Raw genomic sequence first — 24,772 nt, 5'->3', positions numbered from 1 at the left:
ACTCCCTACCAAAGGTGCATTATACTCTCAGACGTGTGCTCAGCACCTTATTGATGCCCGAGGCGCTGCCAGGAGGGTGGGAGGATTGATGAGTTACCCCTATTGTTGAAAATCAGTGCTCTGGGATTGCCTGAAGTGGATGTGTAACTCTCCCTTCCAGCCGGTCAGCCTGTTTCTTTGAGCTCTGACAACCTCTGACAGCCATCCTGAGGATCAACACAAGACACAAACACCTCCCGCCCAGCAGGCTGGGCAGATGGGCTGGAAGGGGGTTACAAAGCTCCTGGCTCTCGTTGGGTGCAGCAGATCGTGTTTAAAATGAACGTCACTGTTTCAGACACTTAGGACCATGCAGGGCAGAGAGGACTTGGTGCTGCCACAGCCTCTTCCCTATCCCCATGCATCTCCACTTGGGTTAAGAGGGGTAGGGACAAGTACCTCCTGCCCTGCAGCCCCGGCTGTGGCACCAGCCATGCCCCACAGGGCTGGGTGAGGAGAGGGATGAAGGGAAACTTTGGGGTCCCCAGGGAGAGAGAAAGCAGGGTGGTGGGGGCATGGTGGCTAATGCCATCTCCCCTTTCTGCTCCATCGCCACAGCCCAGCCCCTCTGCAGGGGGGTACGGGCAGGAGCGTGGCACCCTGGTTTCAGTGCCTGCGCTGAAAAATGCATGTTGAAAAATTGAGCCAGGAATGAGCTGAGCTTTTGACACGATGCTTGCGTTCAGTGCCCAGAGCTCAGCCTGCGTCGCCTATTAAGGAGGACATTGAGGGATGCTCACCCACCTTCTCAGGGCAAGCTGATAGCTAATGTAACATGGTCTGTCACCTAGCAGACATAAACATAACAAAGCCCTGTAGAAATGCTGCTTTTGGGACAATTAATTAGAAATTGTGCAGCCAGACAAAGGAAACAGGAAATTTTTAAGAGAGAAGGTAATTAGCTTCTGGGACAGGGGATGAGAGCCAGGGCAGAGTCTCTGTCAGACTTGGAAATCTCATCTGTCTTAATGCAGCTATTGCTGATGTGTCTCGAATCCTGCAAGAGGTCAGGGAAGAGCATTCACAAGGGTCATTTCTGCCTTTAGAAGACAGAAGTCCATATTTTCTCTCAACACCTCCTAATTTTTACAGATTCCCTAGTTCCTACTTCTCTGTTTCTTTGCAGTACACTTCAAAGCTCCCCACAACTCAGTGTGGAAGATTAAAAGTAACTTGAAAAAGCACCACCACCACCACCCCCTTCGATAATCCTGATACCAAATTATTTCACTCCTTTCTTCATGTTGCAGCAGGCGCAGGTCCTCCCCCAGGGGCTGGAGCAGGCTGTCTGCCCCTGCCCTCTCCAAGTCCCACTGCGTGTCCCCTCCTTTGCTGTCCGTCTTTGCTATTTACCTTGGGCCTCAGAGCAGCTCTGGTTTCTCCTCTTGCATCCCAGAGAAGCTGCTATTCCCTCGCCGCTCCCCCGGGCCACCCCATCTCCTGAAGGCTGGGGATGTTGCTTGTAAGCCTTGCTGGGGCAAAGACTGCCTTCCTCCATGCTCTGCACGGGCCTGGACAGCCAGGGGATTTTCCAGCTCCCAGCATGGTTCAGCACTACCAGGGCAAGCTCCCTGGGAGGTGGGGTATGAAATAAGGTCATCTTCTTTCATATTGATTTTTTCTTTTCTCTGAACATGCAGTAGGAATTTGAGTTAAATGGAGTGTGGATTTTAATTTTTGCATAATAAATTTCAAACAAGGCCTTATTACCCCTTGCAAAGAGGATTAATCTGCAAAAGCAGCTAACTAAACATTTGGGGGACTTTTCCCAAAGGTGATATTGTACTTTATTACTGGACATCAATATTTTTTTGTATCTCTGTTCAGAAAGCATGCCTCAAATCACAGCTGCCAATCGCTAAACAAATTTAACAGATCTTTGCCCATAATAAGGAAACCAGCCCAGGAATGCAGAATTAGGATTTGCTAATTCCCATTTAGACTGATACTACAGTTTGCCGTCTTCTGTTTATGCAAGCATACGAATTAATTTTTGCCCATGCGTGGCTGAGACAGAAGCTTTACAGTTGTGGGATAATGTGGCATTTGCAGGCCAGAATAAAATTAGTCTAAATAATGCCCAGAAGCACAGCAACGATGCACTTAAAAAGAAAAATAAAATAATTTAATTCTTCTAGATGAGCTATTAGTTTTTATAGTCATTACGTTACTAGCAGCATGAACTTTGGCTGACGTACAGAGAGCGCAGCTGGGTGAATCGTACAGTCCTTATAGACATTGGAACAAGTTTTCAATATAAACCGGCACACCTAGTGGTGGCTGCAGCTGAAGTTAACGTATACTCGTGGGCAGGGATGGGGCTTTCCCAAAGACTAGCTCTCCTCTCACCTATTCCCATCACGGCTCCTCCTTAGGGCAGATGGTACATAGTCCCTTCTGTTCTCTTCATCTCACCTTGCCGCCTGCTGAAGTGGCCCAGCAAAGTACCAGTGAGCACTTAGTGAACGGTGTAAGTCACATTCTTAAATGAGGAAGATAAATTCAGAAGGTTAAGTGGGTTGACCAGTCCCAGAAAATTAGGCATAGAGAAACTGAGTCCCAGTTCTCTGTGCTACTCTGGATACTTGCACATGTAAACTATAAGCTCAAGACTACAAGACCTCTAGGATTGGCACAAAATGGGTTTGGGGAGCTTTGAGCCTCCCATAAGAGTGGGTTCCTCACTTTTTATGGTACGGGTTCCACTTTTTCTAGACAGCGTGGACTTTAAAAAGGGAGGCAGCCCCAGTACACTGAGCCACATTTGCCTCTGGAAAGTTTCAGCAGTGTTGCTGACTTATGCTCCTGCTCATGGGTCTGAACACTGAGTGACCTTAACACAGAAAAACTCGTTACGATAGCAAGTATAACTTGCTTCAGGGAGCACAGGGACCATCTACACTGGGGAAATGCCAAACTTTTCTTGGTTCATGGTACATACAGTGCAACTGAAGTAACAGAGAGCCACAGACTATAGACAAATTGTGAAAAAGGGTAATTCCATTGAACTTCATTTCAGGTGACTTTTGCCAATGTCCTTTCTCTGGAAACATCTTCCTCTTACTCCTAGCAACAGGCAACGAAGCCAGGTGAAAACTATATGGTCACTTAGCAGTCTGCCAGGATGGTTTTGTCCTGACATTGACTGTCAGCCCGTGCAACTGCTCCCAGCCACATTGTCCCTCCTTGTTACCTCAGCCTGTCACTTGGCCCCAACTGCCGCACATGAGGTAGTCTCACTGTCAGCTAAGGCAATGGCTCTGACAAACTGGCATCATCACCAGCAAAATAACTACATTGCAGCACTCATCATCACTGGCAACATGATGACCTTTGAAGATAATTGGGGCAAGAAATCCAGGGTAATAAGCAACTAGAATGTTTAACTTAGGAAGTGATGAGACTAACACAGTGGGCATTAAAAATGACATACATCAAGTGCCTAATATACGTTAGCGAGCATGTGAATTTGCAGAGCTAGTCATGGTGATTTCAAAAATTACTGTTTCTGTTTGAAACAAGTAACATGAAAATATACACTTTTTTGTCTATCTAGGAGCTTCTTGATACCTATTATGATGACAGTTACTAGTGGAACTCTCCACATAGAACAGAAACCCTGTTCTTTTTTACTGGTGCACACCTGGAATAACACTGCTTCCAGCTATAGGAACTTTCTTTTGCTTCAGTATAAAGCAGCATCTAGAAGAATGAATAATAATGGAATAGCATTAGGGCAGTAATATTTTTAGCAACTTACAGTTCATCTCAGTACATTTCTGACTACAAAGCAAATGGTGATGTGGAGTTGTGAGATTTAGCATTAGCAAACAGGTTCTGCGTATGTTCCTATCCACTCAGAGGAGAGCAATGTCCAAGGAACAGCGCATAACAGGCCTTCTCGTGCTTTTCTTCCCTTTTTCAAAAACCCATCCCATGCTGTCACAGTGTTAGTGCTGCCCCACCTGGTTACTGCAAAGCACTTAACTTGAAACTGCTTTCTGGGAAAGTAACAGGTAATCTTCATTTGATCCTGTGCAGGACAGTCTCTTACTGACCAAAACAGAGAGCACACACATCAGTGCAGCACATCTTCTACACAGCATACCTACACTGACTTTCCGTACCTCCTACATACTATCATAGATCAGGGCTGCACGTTGGTGGGAGCTAGGAGAACGCTCTGGGGAACTGCTGCTACATGCTTGCCCTCTCCCTACACAAGTTCACACATATCCGCTCTTGGCCATTGCCAGAGACAAAATACTGAGCTAGACAAACATTTAGTGTAATCCAGAACTGCTGCTCTTGTGCAACTGCTCTGACATAAACACCCAACTAGGTAACTTTTGTATTACTGGCATTAAAACTGCAAACCACCCAAGTCTCTGAAGCAACCTACTTAGAAATAACTCATTTCAACCTTCAGCAAGTGGTGTGTTCACCCACACTAGGTGCAATTGGTGAACCTTCAAAGACACTCTTAGGGAGGGCATGTTCTCAAAGGGACAAACGTGGCTGTCGCTCAGCTCCAAGATCAAAACTCAAGTGGGTTCTTCCATTTTCTTTCCCCCAGCACAACTGAATGGCCTGCCAGTTCTTTCCCTTGAAATAATATTAAAACACATTGAATGACTGAAAGACAAAGAGAAGCTGGCAAATGTCATCAGTAGCATGGCAATAAAGCTATTAATGGGCTATAAGCCTGGAACAATGGAAGACAGGAGAGTGAGGATAGGACCCAGGCACTTCTCTTCTGTGTACAAGTCATTTGCTCGCATTTCTAACTCCCTCTTGCAACTTTTGTTTCAGCACTGTTGTTTTATGACCCATGCTCTCCACTTCGGTTTACATGCACCCACTTCACAGTTTGCCTCTGGGAAAGATACGCACTTTATACTAAGGTTCTTGCACGATAATCTTTCTCCTTCTAATCTGGATTCCGGTTTTAACTATTCTGAACTTGTGTGTTAGCTTCACATGAAGATGTAAAAGCTGTAGAAAATGAAGGCAATTGTTTTCATCAGTGGTACTGGTAACCTGCAACGACAGTTTTTCAGATTTCCTCAAATATTGGAGTAGTTGGGTTATATTGGAATAGTGAGGTTATAAAGACAAGATAAATGTTGTATCACTATTTTTTATTTGCTATAATCAGTCAGCATCTGAAAGAAAAACAAACACACTTCAGAATGCTTTTTTTCTATAGGAATAATCAACACAATACTAAGCTACAATTAATATCAAGGTTAGGTAACACACTCTGGCATTAATGGTCCCTCCTTGAGTTGAGGAAGACTAAGGGATGCACAATCTTGACAAACGCAGACAAGATTTTTGCACAGTATGTGCACGCACACACACTACTAAAGAAAATACTCCCCACTTCATAGTGCAGGCAGGCAAAAGCCAGACTTTTTATTTAAGTTTAAAATAAGAAATACTCACCTACATCACAGTATACTGCTTAGTTTATCGCTTCTGCTTTGAATTCTGTGCTTTCATTTCACGTGTCTACATTTTGCAATTGTGTACACGCTGCAAAATTAACTTTATGTATCATTTAGCATCTGTGCATATCCTTTAGAGCTTAATGTTACACTGAAATTAAAAGAAATCTTGAATTTTAAGGTACCGAAAACAAATCAATAAAATTCCACTGAAAAAAACCCAGTATAAATGTTTCTTGTAGTACAGTACTCTTAATTTTATGTCTGTATCATTTTAATGCCATAGATTTCAATTATTCACTCTATAAAGAGAAGCCTAGGGAAAAAAATATCTAAAATGCCATTTCTAAGTCTGTTAAACTCTGGTGATTTGATATATGTACAGTATATAAATATATTTATGTATATATGTACATATACATTGGTTAACATTCATTATAAATAGAACTGTGTTAACTTAAGCAGTATAAAAATAGCCACTTTCCTGGGAACATGCAAACACAGTATGCTCTCACCTAATCTATAAAACCCAAAACAACCAAAACCTTTAGCTCTGGTTTTCTATAAATATAAATTTTAATTGAAGACTTTCAGATGATTTAACCATAAAGTAAGTTTTTCCAGTAAAGATACAAAAATCTGTTTGATGCTAGCTATAATTAAGCTCAAACACAGTATATTTTGGGTTATTTACTTTCAAGTATTTTTCCCACGTGCGCTATATCTAGACACACTGCATTTTTTTTTTTCTTTTACAGTAAAATGTTACTCAGCTCTAAACACTAAAAGCCAAATTACAGGCAATCTGGCATGCTTGCACTGCAGGGAAAAGGCTCTCCTCTACACTAATCCTATGTGGGAGGCTGTCCTAATATGGCTATTTGTGCTCCAGATCTTTTGTTCATTGCAAAGCATTATCAAGATTCCCGTATCGCAGATTCTTAAGGCCAGAAGAGAGGGTACTACAACCACTTAAGTCTCATCTCCTGCTCACTGGAATTCACTCCGAGGTCCCTGCGTTCAGCACAGTGACTGGTAGCTGGACTAAAACGCCTCTCCTGTTACAGCCAAAGAGGTTTCGGCTTCAGAAGTTGAGCGAGATCTTGACTTTTTAGTGACTTTTCCCAAGGGGAAAAAATTTCGGTTCCATCCGAACCAAATGTGACATTTTTCCTTTTTTCTTGCCATATGAAAAACTGAAAAATTGTTTTGCCCTGAAACATTCCCTTCTCCTTCAAAGTGCTCTGCGTACTAGTTAGAAAAGCAAAAGCAGAAAAAGGGGCTCCATTCAAAGGTGACACTATTTCTGTTCCTCCGCTCACCTATCAGGTCAGCGGAGAGCACGCACTGGGCTGAACTGTGGAAGGAACAGTGTCGAGTCCTGCTGCTGCTGAACAGATTTCAACCATCTACTAGGAGAACGCTGTAAGCACATGACTATGCCAATCGTGGCATATGCTGACTCATTCTATTCCACATAGCTAAAAACCCACTCGTCCCCATATCAGAAGACAGAACTGAAATGCAGCTGTCTCCCTTCCCTACAACCCCATCTCACCCAGCACTTTGAATTGGTCTTGCTGTCTCTCAAGAGTTTACAAAAGTATTTCATACAAAGACAGACAGCATGGAAGACTCAAGGCACACTCTCTTCAGGACAATATTTTTCTTGTGATTAGGGGACCTTTTAAGGAAGTAGGAAATTTGAATGTAAATTGCATGGGCAAAGGAAGGACCAGAGCCTTGTTTTTTCATTGCTAGAATTATTATTTGCACCTGCAAGTTACTGGGTAACAGAGGGATGATCTAGATACTCCCCCCTCCAGCAGATCTATAGATATTGCTCTGGAAATGTTTTCCAGATTAAGATATTTGGTGTGTTTGGATTAAATCTGTGACTACACTTCTGACAATCAGAAGTGCACATCCCAAAATTTACTGTGTCACCCAGTTGCAAGATGGAGTGTGCAACTAAATGAGTTGGATGCAGTGAAGGCCTACTCTCCTAAAGACATTGGATGAAGTTGCTTGTGCAAACCTTTCTCTCCGGCACCTCTGAAAGTGGCACACCTAACTCCTTATGCCTCAAGCAAAATGGCCTAATGTTTCCAGCCACATCCTACATGTTTTTCCCTATTCCCAGGGTGGCTCCCACATTTTTCCCAGAAGTCTTTTTTACGTCAGAAGTGATGAATCCTCGTTAAAGTAGTACAGTCTTCCAGCTTTTATATTTTCAAACAAAAAATAATAATGAGGCGTTCTATTTCTTATGGTAAGTAGCATAAATGCACCAAAACAATGGTATGGATACCCCTGTATTAATTGTTTGGAGAGCTGTCATTGGAAGTTGGGGACTGGGAAGTCACAAAGGGCTCGTTTGCCTTCTGATCGTCCTTCATGGAGGCTGCTTGGTCTGAGATGGAAGAGAAGGAGAGCTGGTCATGTTCCATTATATGCACTTGGTCCTCTTCCTTGTCCTTCTTCACATAAAACAACTTCCTAAACTTTTTGAGCTCATGGAGTTCACAGAAAGTCTCGAGAACCACCAACATTGCGATAAGGCCCAGTAACAGATAACCTGAGTAAAAAAAAAAAAAAAAAGTGTTTTAATTATTAGCAAATTGAGGCTAGAACAGTTTTAACCCTATAAGTCTTCCCACCCTTGTCATCTCTGACTAGTATGTTAATTTTCTTTATGACCCAGTTTCAGAGCTCTGTAACCCACTTTGGATTGTCAAATTCTTTTTTTCCTTTTTCATTTACAAGACCTCACATAATCAAAAAAAGTAATGCTAGTGGCTTTAATTCTGTTACAAATGTACAGGAGAAAAATATGTAAAGGCATTAAATGAAACAGAATACTAAAATATAACGCATGCTCCCCCACTTACTTACGACCTTTATGGTTAAGTGCTCTTCAAAAGATTTTAGTTCCCTTAATATTCCTACATGTTACATATAAAAGTAAAAATATGGCAGCTCATTATGGTTACTTGTTGTTTGTACCAGTTTAGCAGGACAAATCACTTATATTTCATGAAAACTTGATTTATTTTCCTTGAATATTATAAGAAGATACGCAACACTCTGAAATGAGTGGAAAAACAAAGCAACTAGAAATGTGTACAAAATCAACAAAATCCAAAAGAAAAATTACTGGAAGATTACTGCTGATATTTTAAAAACCTGACAAAGTTGCTGTATCTGATGACACCTTGAAGATTATTTGCAATGCTTAACTAACATACATAAACAATCCAAACTTGGAAGTGTTACTTAAATGATATTACTGATGACTTTGGTGGTGTACTGACTCTTATTTTTAAAGGTAATAGTCAGTTCTCATAGACTGAGACTTTTGGAAATGGAGCTTTGTATGGTTAAGAGCCCACTGTGCTTTTTTTTTTTTTCCCCTCTCCAAACATATACATCTAGAATTTGAGGGAAGGTGTTAAAATGAGCATTTCTTAATGTGAGTGTTTCATTAGATCCCTGCTACTGATCATTACAATTTAATGAGAAGCATGACTACTTGAATATTTTATCATTTCAATGAGTATATCAAGCAGAAGCTAAGTGTATAATTATTAGTACAACATGCTCATCCAAAGGCTGAACATTAAATGTGCTGAAATATCAACACAGATTAATTATTATAATCTACATATGGTCGCTGTTCTGTTACCTAAAGGCATAAATATTTCACCTGTAGTTACACATTATTCACCAGCAACAACACTCTTCTTTTCCTTCCAGGAGCACCACTAAATCAATATTGCAATACCAGGTACTGATCTAAATTAGCACTACTGCTAAAATTTATAAATTGTTTCTAAGCTTTGTCTCATGACATCAAATGGGAGCTATGCATTAATGCAAGGAAGAAGTGACAAAGCTATGCCAATTAAAAGACATCTATAAATCTGCACTGAGAATTCTGTAATTATCTCTGAAACTCAGTCCAGCTGATCACCACTTGATTTAGAACAGGACTTGTGTTCTCCTAAAAATTCTTGAAAAGCATGTAGCGCTCATTAAGCATTTTCCGATGTAAAACTCAAAAACTTCTGTTGAAGAAAATTTAAGTTCAGTAAGAGAAAACATTTTATACATCCTGTTTGGTTCCTTGAATTGTTCACATGAAAGGAAAAGAATAATTTAAAAGTTATGACCTTAAAACCTGTTGAAATTAAATATTCTAAGGTCATAATTTTGCCTAAAAGCTACTTTTTCCTTTTAGTATCGCCTGCAATTTATTTCATAAGTGTTCTAAAATTTGAAAATTTTCTTCTGATTTTGAGTTTTCAGAATAGCTAGGATTTTTACAAGGCCTTTACTAAGCGTGACTTCCACCATTCACTTCATCATTTAGCATCCTCAAATCAACTCTACAGATCAACAGGGTAATAATTAAAAGCTACTGCTAGTAGGATAAACATAATGGGTAGAGGGGCAAATCTCCTGCAATGACAACAGGCTTGGCAGGAGAATAAAATAAAGTGCTCTGTTGGCTAGTTCAAGGCCCTGCTTCAAGGAATGAAAATTCAAGGCCCAATCTTTCTTTAGGTAAAACACAAAACCAAGTTAATGGACACTTTGCCTACATTAAGATTGCTGGATCATGCACAGGAGCACAGACAAATGCATACCAGCCTAAGAAATGGACCTGACAATAAAGGTTTGTTTTGGCCATTCAGATCTCTTAACTGGTGCGTCTCATGACCCAGAACTGCACAAACTGAAGTCATATCAAAAACTGGGATGCTTCAAAACACTATCACTGGAGAATACTGCCCTCAGCATACATTCATTCAGAATGCCAACATAAAGATAATTTTCTTAGCTCTACTTTGATCAAATCACTGATCACTGTGCCTCTCTTCCATGTCAAACATAATTAAACAATTTAAATTTAACATTCATGGTCTTGCTTTGTTATCATCTTGGTCTACTTGTCTCTGACAGCTAGTATGTGCCAGCGCCAGCTTCAGCTACCTCCTGTTATAACTGGAGTCAGAAACTTTGCTATTCTGCCTCATTTCCCATTGCTCCTCAATTTGTCTCTGTCCACCTGTCATCTCACCTTACAACATGACCTTAGGTTACAAGGATCATCTTCCTGGCTCTGTGATGCACTCAAATCTTAGCCCAAGATGCTTGTAACCATTTTCGTAACAGTAATGTGAGCATTTTTTTCTACTATTAATAAGAGAGTAAGTAGCTATGGTTTAGCACAACAGAATTCTGGTTTTGGCTTTTTCTTTCTTAACTAAGCAAGCTGACCTTATTTAAAGGTTTCCTCTTAGCACAGCCACCTACAATGCCCAGTTTGCTAGCTGACAGCTCACAAAACAATGACCATCCACAGAATGGAGAGGGAAAGCCTGATTTTTTATTTTATTTTTTATAAAATGTCTTTTATTTAGCCGGTTAGTTTGACACTTACAAGTAATTCCGATTTTATATAGCTCTCGGAATTTTTGATTGTAGCCTTCTCCTGGCACATAGTCTCCGAGGCCAATGGTGCTCAGGGAAATGAAACAAAAGTAAAAAGATTCCAAAAAATTCCAGTCATCCTCCAGAACAGAAAATATTGCTGCTGGGATTAAGAAGAAGCACGAGACAGTGATGAACCCAAGGACTATAGCGTGGATGATTGCAACAACCTGCTTGGAGAAACCCCAGCGAATGTGGAAATACAGTACAGGCCGCCTGGTGACATATACTATGATGCGCTGTACCACTGCTGTCAGGAAAAGCAGTGTAAATGGGATCCCAATGACTGAGTAGATGATGCAGAAGGCCTTTCCCCCATCAGATAAAGGCACTGTGTGTCCATAACCTGGAACAAAGCAGAAGAGACAGAGGTTGAGCTAAAGCTAGGAGCTCACGTACCAATTGGATATTTGCTATACTGTGTGAGAAAAAAGAACAACCATTTTGTTATTGCTAATTCTGAATTCTGCTACTCTTGACAAATGCTGTTCAAAGGTCTGTTTTAAGCAGGCAAACAAAGCCTAAGTACTAGCAATAAGCAAGTAAAAATAGAAAAATATGGGTTTTTATTTCAAAATTGTGAACATAATTGTATAAATGCTTTTTTGGTGAAGTAATGCCTAGTCAGGATTGGGAAGCTATGCCAGGAAATCTGTGTTTTATTCTAGGTTTTCCTGCTGACCTTTCTGTTTAATTTTAGAGAGTGATGTAACTTTTTACCCACCTTGTCAAGTGGAAAGATCCATACTTCAGAAAAATGTTCCTACATCCACTTTGTAGTAAAACACTCTAAGACCTTTTGTGAAAATAATTTAAATTACATAGAGGTATTATAATCAGCATTCCACACAATATAATTCCATGCTTCTGCAAGGTGTTTAGATGATAATCCATCAAAGATATCTAAAAGCAGAACAAACATTTTCACAGCAAAACTCCTGGGATCTAACCACTGTGGCTGGACTTTTTCTTAGTCATTTACACACAAAATGTACCAATAGCGACCTGTTCAGAGTGCAGGAATGTGTCCACTGGTGTACTGGCTGATCATGGCCAGCAATCTCAATTCCACAAATGTGTGCAATTACACTTGTACGCAGTGCAAGCAGCTACGCTGCCAAAGCACACTCTGCCAGGCACCCTGGTTCTAAATGTAAATCATAGGCACAGAAAAGAACAGTAAATCCAGCATAAATCAGGAATGCTTTCTTCTGTTTGCCAACCAAAAAAATGAGTATTTTGTTTTCACTGCAGCAAGGATGAGGAAATCTCTTGAACTCTAGTTCGGGTAGTCTTTACACTGACATCAAACCAAGCAAGCACTGACAGGCCCTAGTAATTCTGCAGCCCCAAATCTGCCAGTTCATTTGGGTTACGTTAGTGCTGTACAACGAGGCATTTTCCAGAGCTACTGCAAGTAGCTATCTTGAGGAGCCCAGGCAGAGTCCAGTGCATACAGGGTTGTGCTGCTTCTGATTTCTGAAGTGGGCTCACTCTGCACTCGCCCAGTCTGCCCAGTGCAGCACTGGACCAGGCAGACATTTTCCAAGGGCTCCTGGGAACCCCCTGCCCGCTCCTCTGTGAAACAGGCTGCTCAGCAAGCCCCTTTGGGTTTTATATGAACACGGGAGAGATCCCCTCTACGTTAATGAATTTAATAGTAGAAGCATTGCTCCTTTAAGTTTTCCAGCTAAGTAAGAAAAAGAAATGATCTTTTTATTTAAGATCCATAGAGATACTTCCAGACAATGAAAGACGGGCAAAACATCTTATCATTACAACATACAAAGTCTTAGAGAAGAAACGCATGCGGTGTACTTTCTCTGTGTTGACTAACCCAACAGGAAACTTCAGTTGTATTTGAATTTTAATGACATTATGAATAATTTACCAAAGCTGAGTCTTTTGAACCCCAGAAAATCGTATTAATTAATGGCTTGTTTTCTTGCTCACCTTCCGTTTGCTTTATCTGCTTTGAGATAACAGAACTGGAATTGCACAGAGCATGCCAGACGCAGCTGAATCAGATTTATGAGGCTGCAGAGAAGGTTTCTCACCTTGCATTCTACTCCATCCCTAATAACACTGGACATTTGACTGGCATTTCTGACTTCCACTGAGCTGACACTTTCTTGGCCCTGTCTATCAGAACCCCAGGATCTTGCCCCTCAGAGATATCCAGGGATCCACCAGTGCAGATCCCATCACTTCATATGTGAAACTATGACTGGTTCTGCTGTGTGCATGACTTAACATCTTACCCGCGCTCATTTTTAAGTACCATTTTATTGCCCAGTTGCCCTGCGGCTCTTCCATCATCCTTACTGCCTTAAATAATTTTGCGTCTTTAGTAAACTTTGTTACCTCCCTCTTCCAGGTCATTTATGAATGTGTTGAACAGCACATGCCCGAACACAGGCCTCCAAGGAACAACCCTTGTGACATTCCCCTACTTCAAGAACTAACCATTTTCTCCTACTCTGTTTTGTCTCTTTCCCTATCACACATCCACATTAGGACCAGCCTCAGTTGCTTCGTTTTCCTGAAAGCGTTTTGTGACAGGCAATTAACGCCAAGTTTGGAAGATAAGATAGATGTGTGCTTTGAGTAGATCATAATGTACCTAAAACTGACCCATGTGACACAAACATAAAAAAGCAAACTGCAATGCTGCATCACATCAAGGTGTCTTCAGTAAAGCAGAACTAGAGGTGTGTTATTTGAGTAAGACACAGATCAGACCTCATCCAGACTAATCGACCTCACTCTGTATACCCACACTTAAAGAATGAATTCACACTGGAAGAAGAGCAGAGAAATGTTACTGAACCCATTAGGGGAATAGAGACTATTTTATAAGAGGAAGATAAAAAGTGGTTGGCTTCCTTGGCACAGCTGAATGGAGGCTGAAAAGTGATATAGTATCTCCCTGTTAATGCATCAGCATACAAGTACTATCAAGGGAAAAGAAATGCTTTAGATGAAGACTAATATTGCCACACAAACAAATAGCTCTGATGTAGCATGAATAAATTTAGTCTAGAAATTAGAAAAAGGTTTTCAAGCTTCAGAGAAGAGTTCTGGAGCAGCCATCCACTTTCAGTACTGAGGAAAGAACTCAACTATGTTTAAAATGGAGCCTGATGAAGCTTGGTAACTTTATGGATGGTGCAATATCATGAGGCTACACAGGACAAGCTGAAACTGATCTTGCAGGCCTAGAAAGTCCTTTGCAAGCTCCAGGTTCCTAAGTTTAACATGTTTGCACTGTACAATTAATCTGAGCTTTCATTAATTTGAACCTAAACATCTGCATCATGCGTACAAAAAAAATAAATCTCTGACACATTTGTCAGTTCATTACGCACTGAGCAGGTTGATGGGGATTTGATCCCAGCCTCTGCACTGATCCAGGCAGCAATCAGCTCATTTCTTGGTGAGGAGGGGTTCTGTTACCTCTCCAATACTTCCCTCGTAATTCCTTCTGAAGGACTGATATTATCCTTCCAGGTGCTACACAGTATGCACCCAGACTCAGAGGAAAATGTAGAATGAGAAAGACTTTACTACAGGAAAGTTCACAACAAGGTTACATTAAACTAGGTGCTCAGACTAGCCTTCCTGGTTAACTATTACAGCAATTTTCCCAATTCACAGAATTAGTTGAGGTGCCTGAAGCTGATGCTACCTTTTAAGGTCTGCTCTGCCATTCTGGTGAGGTTGTCACATCACTTAAGGGACAGCTGAGGGGATTGTGTATCTGCTCCGCAGCTGCTAACAGTTACAGGAAGAGCAGTTACTAACAGGTACTAAAGAGCCATGACAGTTTCAGACTGAGGAAAGCTTAGATGCTCCACTCAACCAGCAGCAGTAAAAGGATGACATCTTCCAAAAGCAATGGATGAGTGATCAATGTTTGCTTGCTACTCAGGATACAGAATCACTGCTTGGGAGTGATTATATTGAAAAGCTTGAGCTAAACCAGTCACGATTTATGAGGCTATGGCAAGTGGGGAGGAAAAAGATCCATATTTTTTCCCAGTATGAAATTGCTTTTCTGTGACTTTTCCTAACAAAGCCTATAATCTTAGTCATCACTGTACAAAAGTCATTAAAAAAAACCCAACACAGCCATACATTAAAAAAGAGGAAATTACAGATCCTAGGCAGGAGATACTCCATGTCTGCTTTCAGACATTTGTACTCTATTGCCTCCCATCTCTGCTCCTGCACCTGTTTGTAGCATCTTTGTACTATAACCTCTTCAGGGAAATTCCCTTCTATAATCCTTCTGTAAAGCACATGCTAGTTCTACATAAATAATAGATAATAAAATGTATGCCAAATTCCCTTTTTCAGTGGAAACTACCATGTTCAGAAGCATTACAATCACAAACCTAGGATATTCTTTTTGTTACGAGAAAAGGATGCTCAGAAAAAGGGGACTACTTACGAAGACATTTCTTTGTTCTATTAAGGAGACTTGCTTTGGGTGACTAGAATTAAATTGCCCGTGTAGCATATCTGATAACCGTATTACTGATTATGAAGACAGACAAGATTTACTGAATGCTGTATTTTCATATGTATAATGCAAATATCAGATAACAATCACCTGTTTAAAAGCACTGACCTTTGAAAAACCAAACCCCCAGATAACCTGCCTAAACTCAGAAGCAAAGTGACACCAGAGATAAAAGGATATTACACACATATAATCCCTTCTATTGTCTATTCCTAGCTTAGAGGTACCATTCCTTCAAAACAGCTCACAGGAAAAAAAACCAAAAAGGTGTGCAAGACCAGCAGTTTTTGCCAAATTAAATAAGATCAACATTCCATCTGGCTCAGTGTCTTCAGACAGACCATATTTGATTGATCATACAAAGAGCAAAAACCCCCCAAGATGTAGACAGTTGGGTTTCAGTTCTGTTCATGTATGGGAATTTTTTCCTTAAAAGTCATTTACTCTCTTATGACTTGGAAGACTTCTACTGTTGTAAGTTTACATAAATATACAAGATGTCTTTATCTGTTCTGAAGTAATTTTGAATGTCATCATAGTCTACAAAAGTGCTTATTTTAAAAAATAATTTTAAATGCTTAAATCTTTTTACATTGATCTTGGTGCTGTCAGTTATGCAGGTCAATTATGTGTTCAATAAAATATTTACTCTTCCATTTGCTGTCTTTCAAGTTAGTCTTTTGCTTGTATATCTTTCTAAAAAGGCTTGGTCATGACTATTCTATACTTTTCAGTGGTTTGTATCCCTCCTTGTGCAAGTTCCTCTTTTAGTTATTTTCTCTTCTGTCTTACCTGCACCAAATTGTTCCTGTTAGACCACTTTGTAAAGAAACATGCAGAATTGATCATTGTGTTCCAGGTAAGATATATTCTCTCCCTCCATTTTTATAAACCATCACACTGTTTTCCGGAGTCTCTAGGTAGCCTGCAACAATGTCCAACTCATAACAGCCTGTGTCAAACTCAGCATGGTGTACAAGCATTTCACACTACTCTTCCATCCTATGTTAGCTTGGCACACGTTGGCACCGGGTGTTATCTCCTTTCATCCTTCTCAGATACTGCTTTGACCAATCTGAGTAGTTCTGTATCATCACTGCTTTGTCTTTCTATAGTTCAGTTCCTCCTGTAGCTCATTCATTGGTCCTCTCTCCAATAAGAAAGAGTGGCCTTCTTACAGGTCTTTCAGGACCCCGATAGGAGCATTTAGTGCCAGAGTGCAGAGGTGCTGCAATTCTGTGTTGTGATAACCCAGCCTGGACTTCCACACAGAAGACCTCAGAGGCCGCCCGAAGGGCAGATGTTGGAATGTTGTAAATGGATCTGACATCAGGTGAGACAAGCAACAAGCAAAGAGAGGTGCCACAGCTCTTGAAAAGTTTCCCCCAGACAGCCTCTTCCAGGCTATGGTGATGAAGCCTGGAAGGTGCATATGCAGGCTGCAGCACTGGCTCTTTCTCTTGCCCCTCTGTTACATTCCCGGGGTATTGGCTGTCCATGATTGCTCTCATGGGCTGGTCCCATGAATGGGGACCACTGTCCACAGCATTAAAGCTCACTCTTCTCCCTTCATGAATTAAACACTCAATGGTTTTGTGTTGTCTGTTTTCTTCTGCCAGGTGCTCTTCTCCCTCTTTCCTGCCACAGGTTTTGTCAAGCCACTGCTCCCTCAGGTTCCCCTAGCCCCAGGTGACCTGATGCAACACTATCAACCCTATGTGCCACCACCAAGCTTCTCAAGGGAGGTTATCTTCAGCACATCCAGTGTCCTTCCCAACACACCCATTGAGACAGCCGAGTCATAACACCCAACGCAATGTGGCGGCACAACACGACAAGCGTGCTCATCCCTTTGCTGGTTTGAGTCAGTGTCCCTGAAGAGAAGTCAGCCCTTTAAGTCTGCTCATAATCTCAAAATGCCCCGACAGATGAAATGAAGCATGTGCTATGTATTAAAGTTATGCAAAAATCTTTCATTCACATCAAGCGTAACATGACTCACTGGAATATGATGATGGTCAATGATAATATTTACATAATTTCTACACTGTTATTTTTATAAACTTTTGACATTTTTCACTGTGTTTAACAGTGAAATACATCCTTCTTCATAACTGGTCTATTATCTTCTAAGATAAAAAGGAAATGTCAGGTGATGGTAGATCTGTGTGGTAAGACAGATCACAAGTAAGTCTCAAGTATTTTGTCTATTGCAAGGAAGAGCATAGCAGCAACCAAAGTCATGAGAAACTTACCCTACAGAGTTCAAATCAACAACATTATGATTGAAGTAGCTGATTAGGAAGTTTATGTAAAGTATAGCAGCTGGCTGTGCCATAAATTTGCAGGTAAAACAGCACCTAACATACAGAATGAAAGAAATTAGAAAAAGATATGCTATATTATGCAGCATATCTACACATGCCAAGGCAGCTGCTCAGAATCAAATTCTTTCAGAAAAGGTATTTTGCTTTTTCTGTTTCTATAGGGTGTGCACTGAGAAGGACCAGCTTTGAGGATGGCTGATAGCACACCATTGCACATAAGCCTCTCTTCCCTGTAATACAGATAGAAAAAAAAGAATGTAGAGGACTAAACAGATGTGAAAACTGGTCCATAGCTAAAAATGTACAAAACAGTAGTAGCATTGTGCTCCTAGGAAAGACTCTTCAGAACTCTTAGTCAGATGTTTGAGCCACAGCAATATCATTAAAACAAGATATTAAAACAGAATTATATGTTAACAAGGGGTAAAAATCAAAAGTTTGCTAAACAAACCTGAGAACTTTGATTTCCAGCCAGGCCGAGATAAGCTACCGTATATAGCAGAAAGGAGGAGGAAAAACTCCACTATGATAGGCATTTTTAAGCAGAGGAAACCCATTTGGATGTTACATTTTGCTACCTCCTGTGTTGAGCTAATGGAACTGGTTTTGTGTGCATTAGAGAAGGGAAGAGGAAGAGGGACTGTAAACTGAATTGATGAAATTATCTGGGTAAAAAAAAAAAAAAAAAAGAGGGAAAATGAGATCTGTTTGAAACCTGGTTCATTTCACTAATAAAATCTGAGGGCTGCGTTGCACTGGCGTAATCAGGGAGGTGATGAAGGGTGTGGCAGAAACCTCTTAAACCAGTTTTGCCACTAAAGAACACATTCATTAGGTTGATCCTCACACAGCACCAGTAAGGGTGGTTTAAACTTCCAGCTGAGATGATCCAGTATGGTGCTATTCCAGCTCCCTTCAATAACAATATATAGCTCAGACCTCATCGGAATAAAAGTAATAAAAATATATTTAAACAATTAAATTAACCATGAGGATTAGATATACATTGATGAGCTCCTTCCTCCCAGAGCCTTTTCTTCTCCAGGCTCTCCCACCCCTCATAGGACAGATCCGTTCAGCATCTTCGTAGCATTTTACTGGACTCTCTCCAGTAGCTCCACATCTTTTTTGTACCGGGGAGCCCAGACCTGGACCCAGCACTCCAGCTGTGGCCTCATCAGCACTGAGTAGAGGGGAAGGATCACCTCACTTGACCTGCTGGCAACTCTCCCAACGCAGCCCAAGATACCATTAGCCCTCTTTGCCGCTGGGGCATGTTGCTGGCTCTCCTTCCGCCATTAATTATGCAAGGAAAATTCAAAGTGCATTAGGTCTTTCTAGATGAGTTTACCAATCGGAACTGGAATAAAACCATACATTGTGTATCTATTTATTTTCTTAATTATAGAAAAATTACAGTACCATTTCTTTATAACAAGAACTCCTGTATCTCTTTTGCTATTATAAGTCCACTTACAATTTTCTAGAGCAATACATGCTGTCCCCTTCTGCAGCTTAGCAGTCCTGGGAACTCCCAAGTTCCAAAAAACATTTTATCATTCCAAAATTATGGCACAGAAATCCTTACATTATTCATGTTTACCATTAACCCATTTCTGTGATCTCCAAGGAATATTTTTTTCTTTCCAGCTAGGAAATGTGTTAAGATGGTTGTTGCCTTTGTTCCAACCTAGCTGCTGATGCTGGAGAATTGTCTGTTCGAGGTGAAATTTCTGTACCCTGTACCATGTTAAGGTTGCTGTGCACCTTTATATATGAATGTGAGATAGAGGAGGTGGGAATATTGACACTGTGGCCTGGGCATGTCTTTCCAATTCCATTTTTTTTTCTGTAACAATTATGTAGCAAGAGGAACTGTTGTTACCTTAAATATTCAGGACAAATTACAATAAAGCACAAATAACCTTTTCTTTCTTCAAATTCTGACATACTTTCATACGAATTATAAGTATTTTCTCTCATGTAGAGATTAAAATATAGATATGTCTTTTCAAACTGGGAAAAAAAGTGTTCTTGAAGATGGTGAAAAATAGCTTTGCTCCACCTGTGAGTTAGGTACTCTCATGATCCACAAACACTAATATAAAAATGCATGTTAAAAACATTTTTCAATCAAATTTGAGTGGCAAAACATAAAGCAGTACAAGTACCCTGCTGTCATTTCAATCAACAAGGGAAGAGCTGGAGTCAATGCAGGGGGACCCCTGGAAATTATATATTTATAGATGGCAATTTTCCATTTTATAAATGTGATCATTTTTGATACTCTTCATGTCCCACAGAGGTAGTGGGAGAAATTACAAGACGTCACAATGAAGAAAATGTTTTTGAGTTGTTGGGCTTGTCAGCAAACCCAATCCTTTAAAACATGAAAATAGTTTGGTTGCAATAGGAGCTGAGATCTTATGCTAAAAATCTCATCTGAATGTAATGAAAAAAAGCCACATCTGATCATATTACTTAAAGGATCAAGTATCTGCCAATTCCTGCCCAGAACCAATTATTTTGACTATTGCAATGTAAAGTATAGCAACAGAAAAATAAATGAAAAAAACAAAGAAAGAAGAAAAAGAATTGCAAAGTCACCTTGTTTACATCAGTATTACAGCACTGTAAATGTGGATCCATAGAATGGAATACTTGGTAGCACGGACCTAAATTCATCATTACATTTAGGGAAGCCAGGGTTTACTTCAGATTTGTTCTATTCTGTTTGCAAAGACTGGATGCCCAGTAACAGCTGAGGCATGCTTCCCTGCTCTCCACAAGTGCCTGTTTCAGGTTGTTCAATTGAAAAGAAGTCCAGTCTGCACACTCCAAAACTGCTCTGCAAGTGTAAACCAAAAGTGGCAAGTGGGAGTAATCTGGAGCTTTGTTTCAGCAGTGCACTCTTGATCTGAATCAAAACACTACTGTGGGGCCAAGAAATATGGCAGACTTCAGCTGCCTTCAGAGTTTGAAATTGAAGTTAACAGCACTTCTCTAGCATCAGCTACCGCACTTGTGTTCAGCAGGGCTATGTCAGAGTGCCTTAAAAGCACAGTTCCCCATACATGAAATGTTTCTACTTCTCTGATGGGCTCCACATTTTTTGTAGGAAAGACTTTTACTTGCAGTTTCTGAATTGCCATCATGACTCAATAAGATGAACAACAGTCTGTGAGGCTACCTGAACCACAGGTCGCTCGAGAGCATACAAGGATGCTCCATGAAGTGAAGAGAAACTAGATATAACTCTGGGCCAAACTAAACAAATGCTAATATTTTCTAATGCTGACCCAGATATTCTACGCTTCCTTTCATGAGAAAGTTCACCCATATCTGGGAAGTTCACCCATGTCTTGCTCACATCACCATGCAAGCCAATGCACACATACTAGCTGTAAAGACTACAGTGTGATGGGCATCCTGAACGCCTAGCAAGCAGTAACATTTTGACCACTTACAGCGACTGCTGTTTTAGACAGTATTCACCCATAGATACTATCTAATGAAGTGATAAACTTTACAACTGTATAGCAGTGATACTAATGGTGAAGTCATTCCCATACCAACAATTAAGATCCATATGGAGGGGGTTATAAGGAAGTGCTTAGTACAGATACTGCAGAGTAGAAGGATACGCTGTACTAAAGCAGCACAACAGTAGATGAAGTCCACTGCACAGGAACTAAATGCAGACAAAAGAGTAAGTACAGAAATTAGTATGTCCCTCCCACATCTGAGATGATTATTAGCAAGTGTTTGGTGCATTACCATCTCTTCTCAACAAAAGTATCGGAAAGAAATACAACTCAAAAGATAATAATGTTAAGTGGAAAACGATAGCGTTCTTTCATGCCACCACCGACACCAGATCTTGCTAATCCTGCCTGGATACATTATGCATGAGTAAAGCAGACACAATCAAGCCAAGGGAACTGTTCGACCCTTCCAGCAGAGTCTTCACAAGACCAGGCATTGCTCGCCACCAAAAAGGGACCTACCATGTGTGAGACAAAGGTAGCAGGACTCCAGGTGAGGCATGTACTCCACTCCAGGGCTACTAAACATGCCTTTAGAAAGGATACACTCTACAGGAAGAGCTTGGGTTCTCCAGGCATTCAGATGGCAAAGTTTTCCCACTTATCCTGCAAGAGCAGATTTTTCAAACCCTAGCTGTAAGCTACACAGCTTTTATCAAACTATCCATTGAGAATCTCCTTTTTGTTGTGACATGCTAAACCTTCAGTCTGACATGAGGTTTGTGTGGGCTGGACCTGTGCTCCCACAGAGCCCTGACAACTTCAGTTGTGTTTGTTGAAGGGACGTGTCATTAAAGACTTCATGCCCTCTGTGTGCTTCACACCACATTGAAGGCAGGAGCAAAGACGAAATACGTGAGTACATTCAGCAGACAGAGGTCTGAACCTCTGTGGCAAAGCATTCAAGCTTTACTTCTATCACAGATGATAGTCAAGAGATATGCATGGATTTCTGGGTTTGCTGTTTGGGTTTGGTTTACTGTTGTTTTTCAAAGTTAACAGCACCATTTTTTTAAACCCAAAGTCTTTATACTAGAAATTGGCTCCTCTTAGTGTTATCCTGGATTTAAGACCCTATAAGGGTTAAACTGCAATCAAATCAGGATCCATCTGGTGTTGGGATTTCCCCCCCACACCCTCTCAAGAACAGCCCATCTCTAGAAATACCTATCCAAAACACGAACATCATATCTTTAGATCTGCCTCTAGCAAAGATTTAGCATAAGAAACCTGTATCTTCTTTCAACAGTTATTTTCCCTGTTATCTCAGATTCATTTTTCAGTGGAGGAAAAAAAAATGAAAATGACAAAAGTCTGCTGAATAAAACCCAACCAACAGGTCAAAAGCAAGGTGAGACTTCCTGAGGGCTCCTCTGAGAATTCAGCCAGGAAAATTCCAATTATTCTTTCATTGGTTTACTTGCCTGCTAGGCAACAGATGGTCAAAAATCTGTATCAAAGTAGGGGCCCCACCAACAGACTACTTTAGTATGAATGTTTCCTGATGGCACAACTCTGTAAGTCTCAAACTTAAACTTGATAAAAGAGAAATATGAATGAGCTTTATTAGGAAAGCTTTACTTGTGGTCCTCAGAAATATTAGAAAACAAGATGAGGGTTTATGCTGGTCTTTTGTTAAGGGTTTTTGTACTGTTATGTTCGGCAACACATGTACAGCAGCATTCCCACAATAATGGATTTTTAAAGGCACTGATCACCAAGATTAACATGCAATCAGAGGAACATGTTCATTAAAAACCTTCTTAGGAACTTCAACACCAACTTCAAGGTATTGAAAGGGGTACAAGCGTTTCTGCAGTTCTTCCTGGGACTGACATTCTGAAATACTCAAAGTAGGAAAAAAACCTAAAAAATAAAATCTCAACATGGACAATGTTTTGACAGAGAGACCAGGAAAGAGAAAATGACATTATTGACTAGATTCAGCCAATAGCTTGTCCATGATAGTGATCTTCTCATCTCTCATGCTTGGTAAAAAGCGTGATGAGACTTTCACCTTGACTGCAGCATAACGGTGATGTGTCTTACACAACAGTAATGCTTCCAGATTTTGTCTGTAGATATGGCAGTCTGCACCTATGGAAAAACTTGTTTTAGCAGCTAAGACACATTTAGCATCTAACTGGCAGCGAAGCTGAGAGGATACACACTTTCTGAAGAGACAGGTAGAAGATGGAGCTTTTTCCTTCCAGAAAAGATCTGGAACCATGGTTTGATTTCATGCTGCAACTTTCTCTTTCCCCACTCCCTCTAATTTTCCTGTAACAGGTTTTAAAGTTCTATCAATTACTTCTGCCTTCACCGCTAGAAAGACCTTGTTTATGCATGGTATACTACAGGGATGTCCCAGCTGCCGCTGCTGAGCCCAGCACCTATGCAGTATGACACTCTGCTTGAAGCCTGGTGCAGTTTACTGGGAAGAGGTTTCTAAAAATTGGTAATTTGCACCTGTTACCATTCAAATGTACCTTGGGATGTGTCAAAAGCTTTGAATGTGTTGCAGTGGCACTTACTGCAGTGCTTTAATCATGTATCCAATTAGTGAAGAATACCTATCTAGCCTTGCTAAGTTATCATTTCTTGCACTAAAATGAGCCACAGTTGTTCTTCCTACCATCTGGGAATAAAAAGAAACAACCAGCTGCAAATTAGTATGCTTCCCACCTCCACTTCTGAAACAAAAATTGCTTTATTGCACCATCAGAAAGAACAGAGCATGAAAACAGTGAGTGAAACTGGTATTGTGGGCAGTAAGGAATTATCACATAATATTAAAAAATTAGGCTGTTTCATGCTGTGGAGTTAAAATCAAATCTGTGAGCAGCATCTTTGCATTAAAATGCAACCTCACATGGAAGAAAGTGTTATCTACTAGATACAGCAGGGGAATAGGAATTTATACTTCTAATCTTGTTATTGATTTAACATGTGGAACTCGGGGAAATGACTACCATCAGCTCCCTTGTTTGGCAGAGGAAGACACATAGTCCTTATCTATCTTGATTTACATATGAAATATTGAAGTATCTTACAATCAGAGATCATAATGCATTTGCATACAAATAAATCCTATATCTGTCTTCTGTTTTAATAGCTATTTCTCAGAAACATGAAGAATTCAACAGCACACAAAGCAAAACAGAAGCAAATAAATTTAAAACAAATAGCAAAAATCACTAAAGCAACTAAGAAAACCACACAGAACTGAAGTGCATCAGTCTCCACTTTTACATGTGGCATATTCCACCTGGAATATTAATTTCTAACTTAAAAATAATTAAATTAAGAGACCACATTTACACAAGGGCCAAAGTGCGATACTTTTTCAGATGAGATGATTTGTTCTAAACTCTAAATCATAGTCCTAAA

At 40.4% G+C, this 24,772-nt stretch overlaps 1 protein-coding gene across 1 annotated transcript in view; it reads right to left on the bottom strand.

The window, feature by feature from the left end:
- Positions 1–5,428: 5,428 nt before the first annotated feature.
- Positions 5,429–24,772, bottom strand: part of KCNK1 (potassium two pore domain channel subfamily K member 1) — a 33,184-nt gene continuing 13,840 nt past the window's right edge. Inside the window, exons 2-3 of the mRNA XM_054819926.1 lie at positions 10,936–11,331; positions 5,429–8,067 (exon numbers count right to left, since the gene is read on the bottom strand). Of these exons, the coding sequence (XP_054675901.1) occupies positions 7,808–8,067; positions 10,936–11,331 (656 nt within the window). The 3' untranslated portion in view covers positions 5,429–7,807. The remainder of the gene's footprint in view (positions 8,068–10,935; positions 11,332–24,772) is intronic.

Source organism: Grus americana, chromosome 3 (genome assembly GCF_028858705.1).
Source record: "Grus americana isolate bGruAme1 chromosome 3, bGruAme1.mat, whole genome shotgun sequence".
NCBI lineage: Eukaryota > Metazoa > Chordata > Aves > Gruiformes > Gruidae > Grus > Grus americana.
The sequence above is the reverse complement of the archived record's forward strand: the minus strand, read 5'-3'. Positions and strand labels throughout refer to the sequence as shown.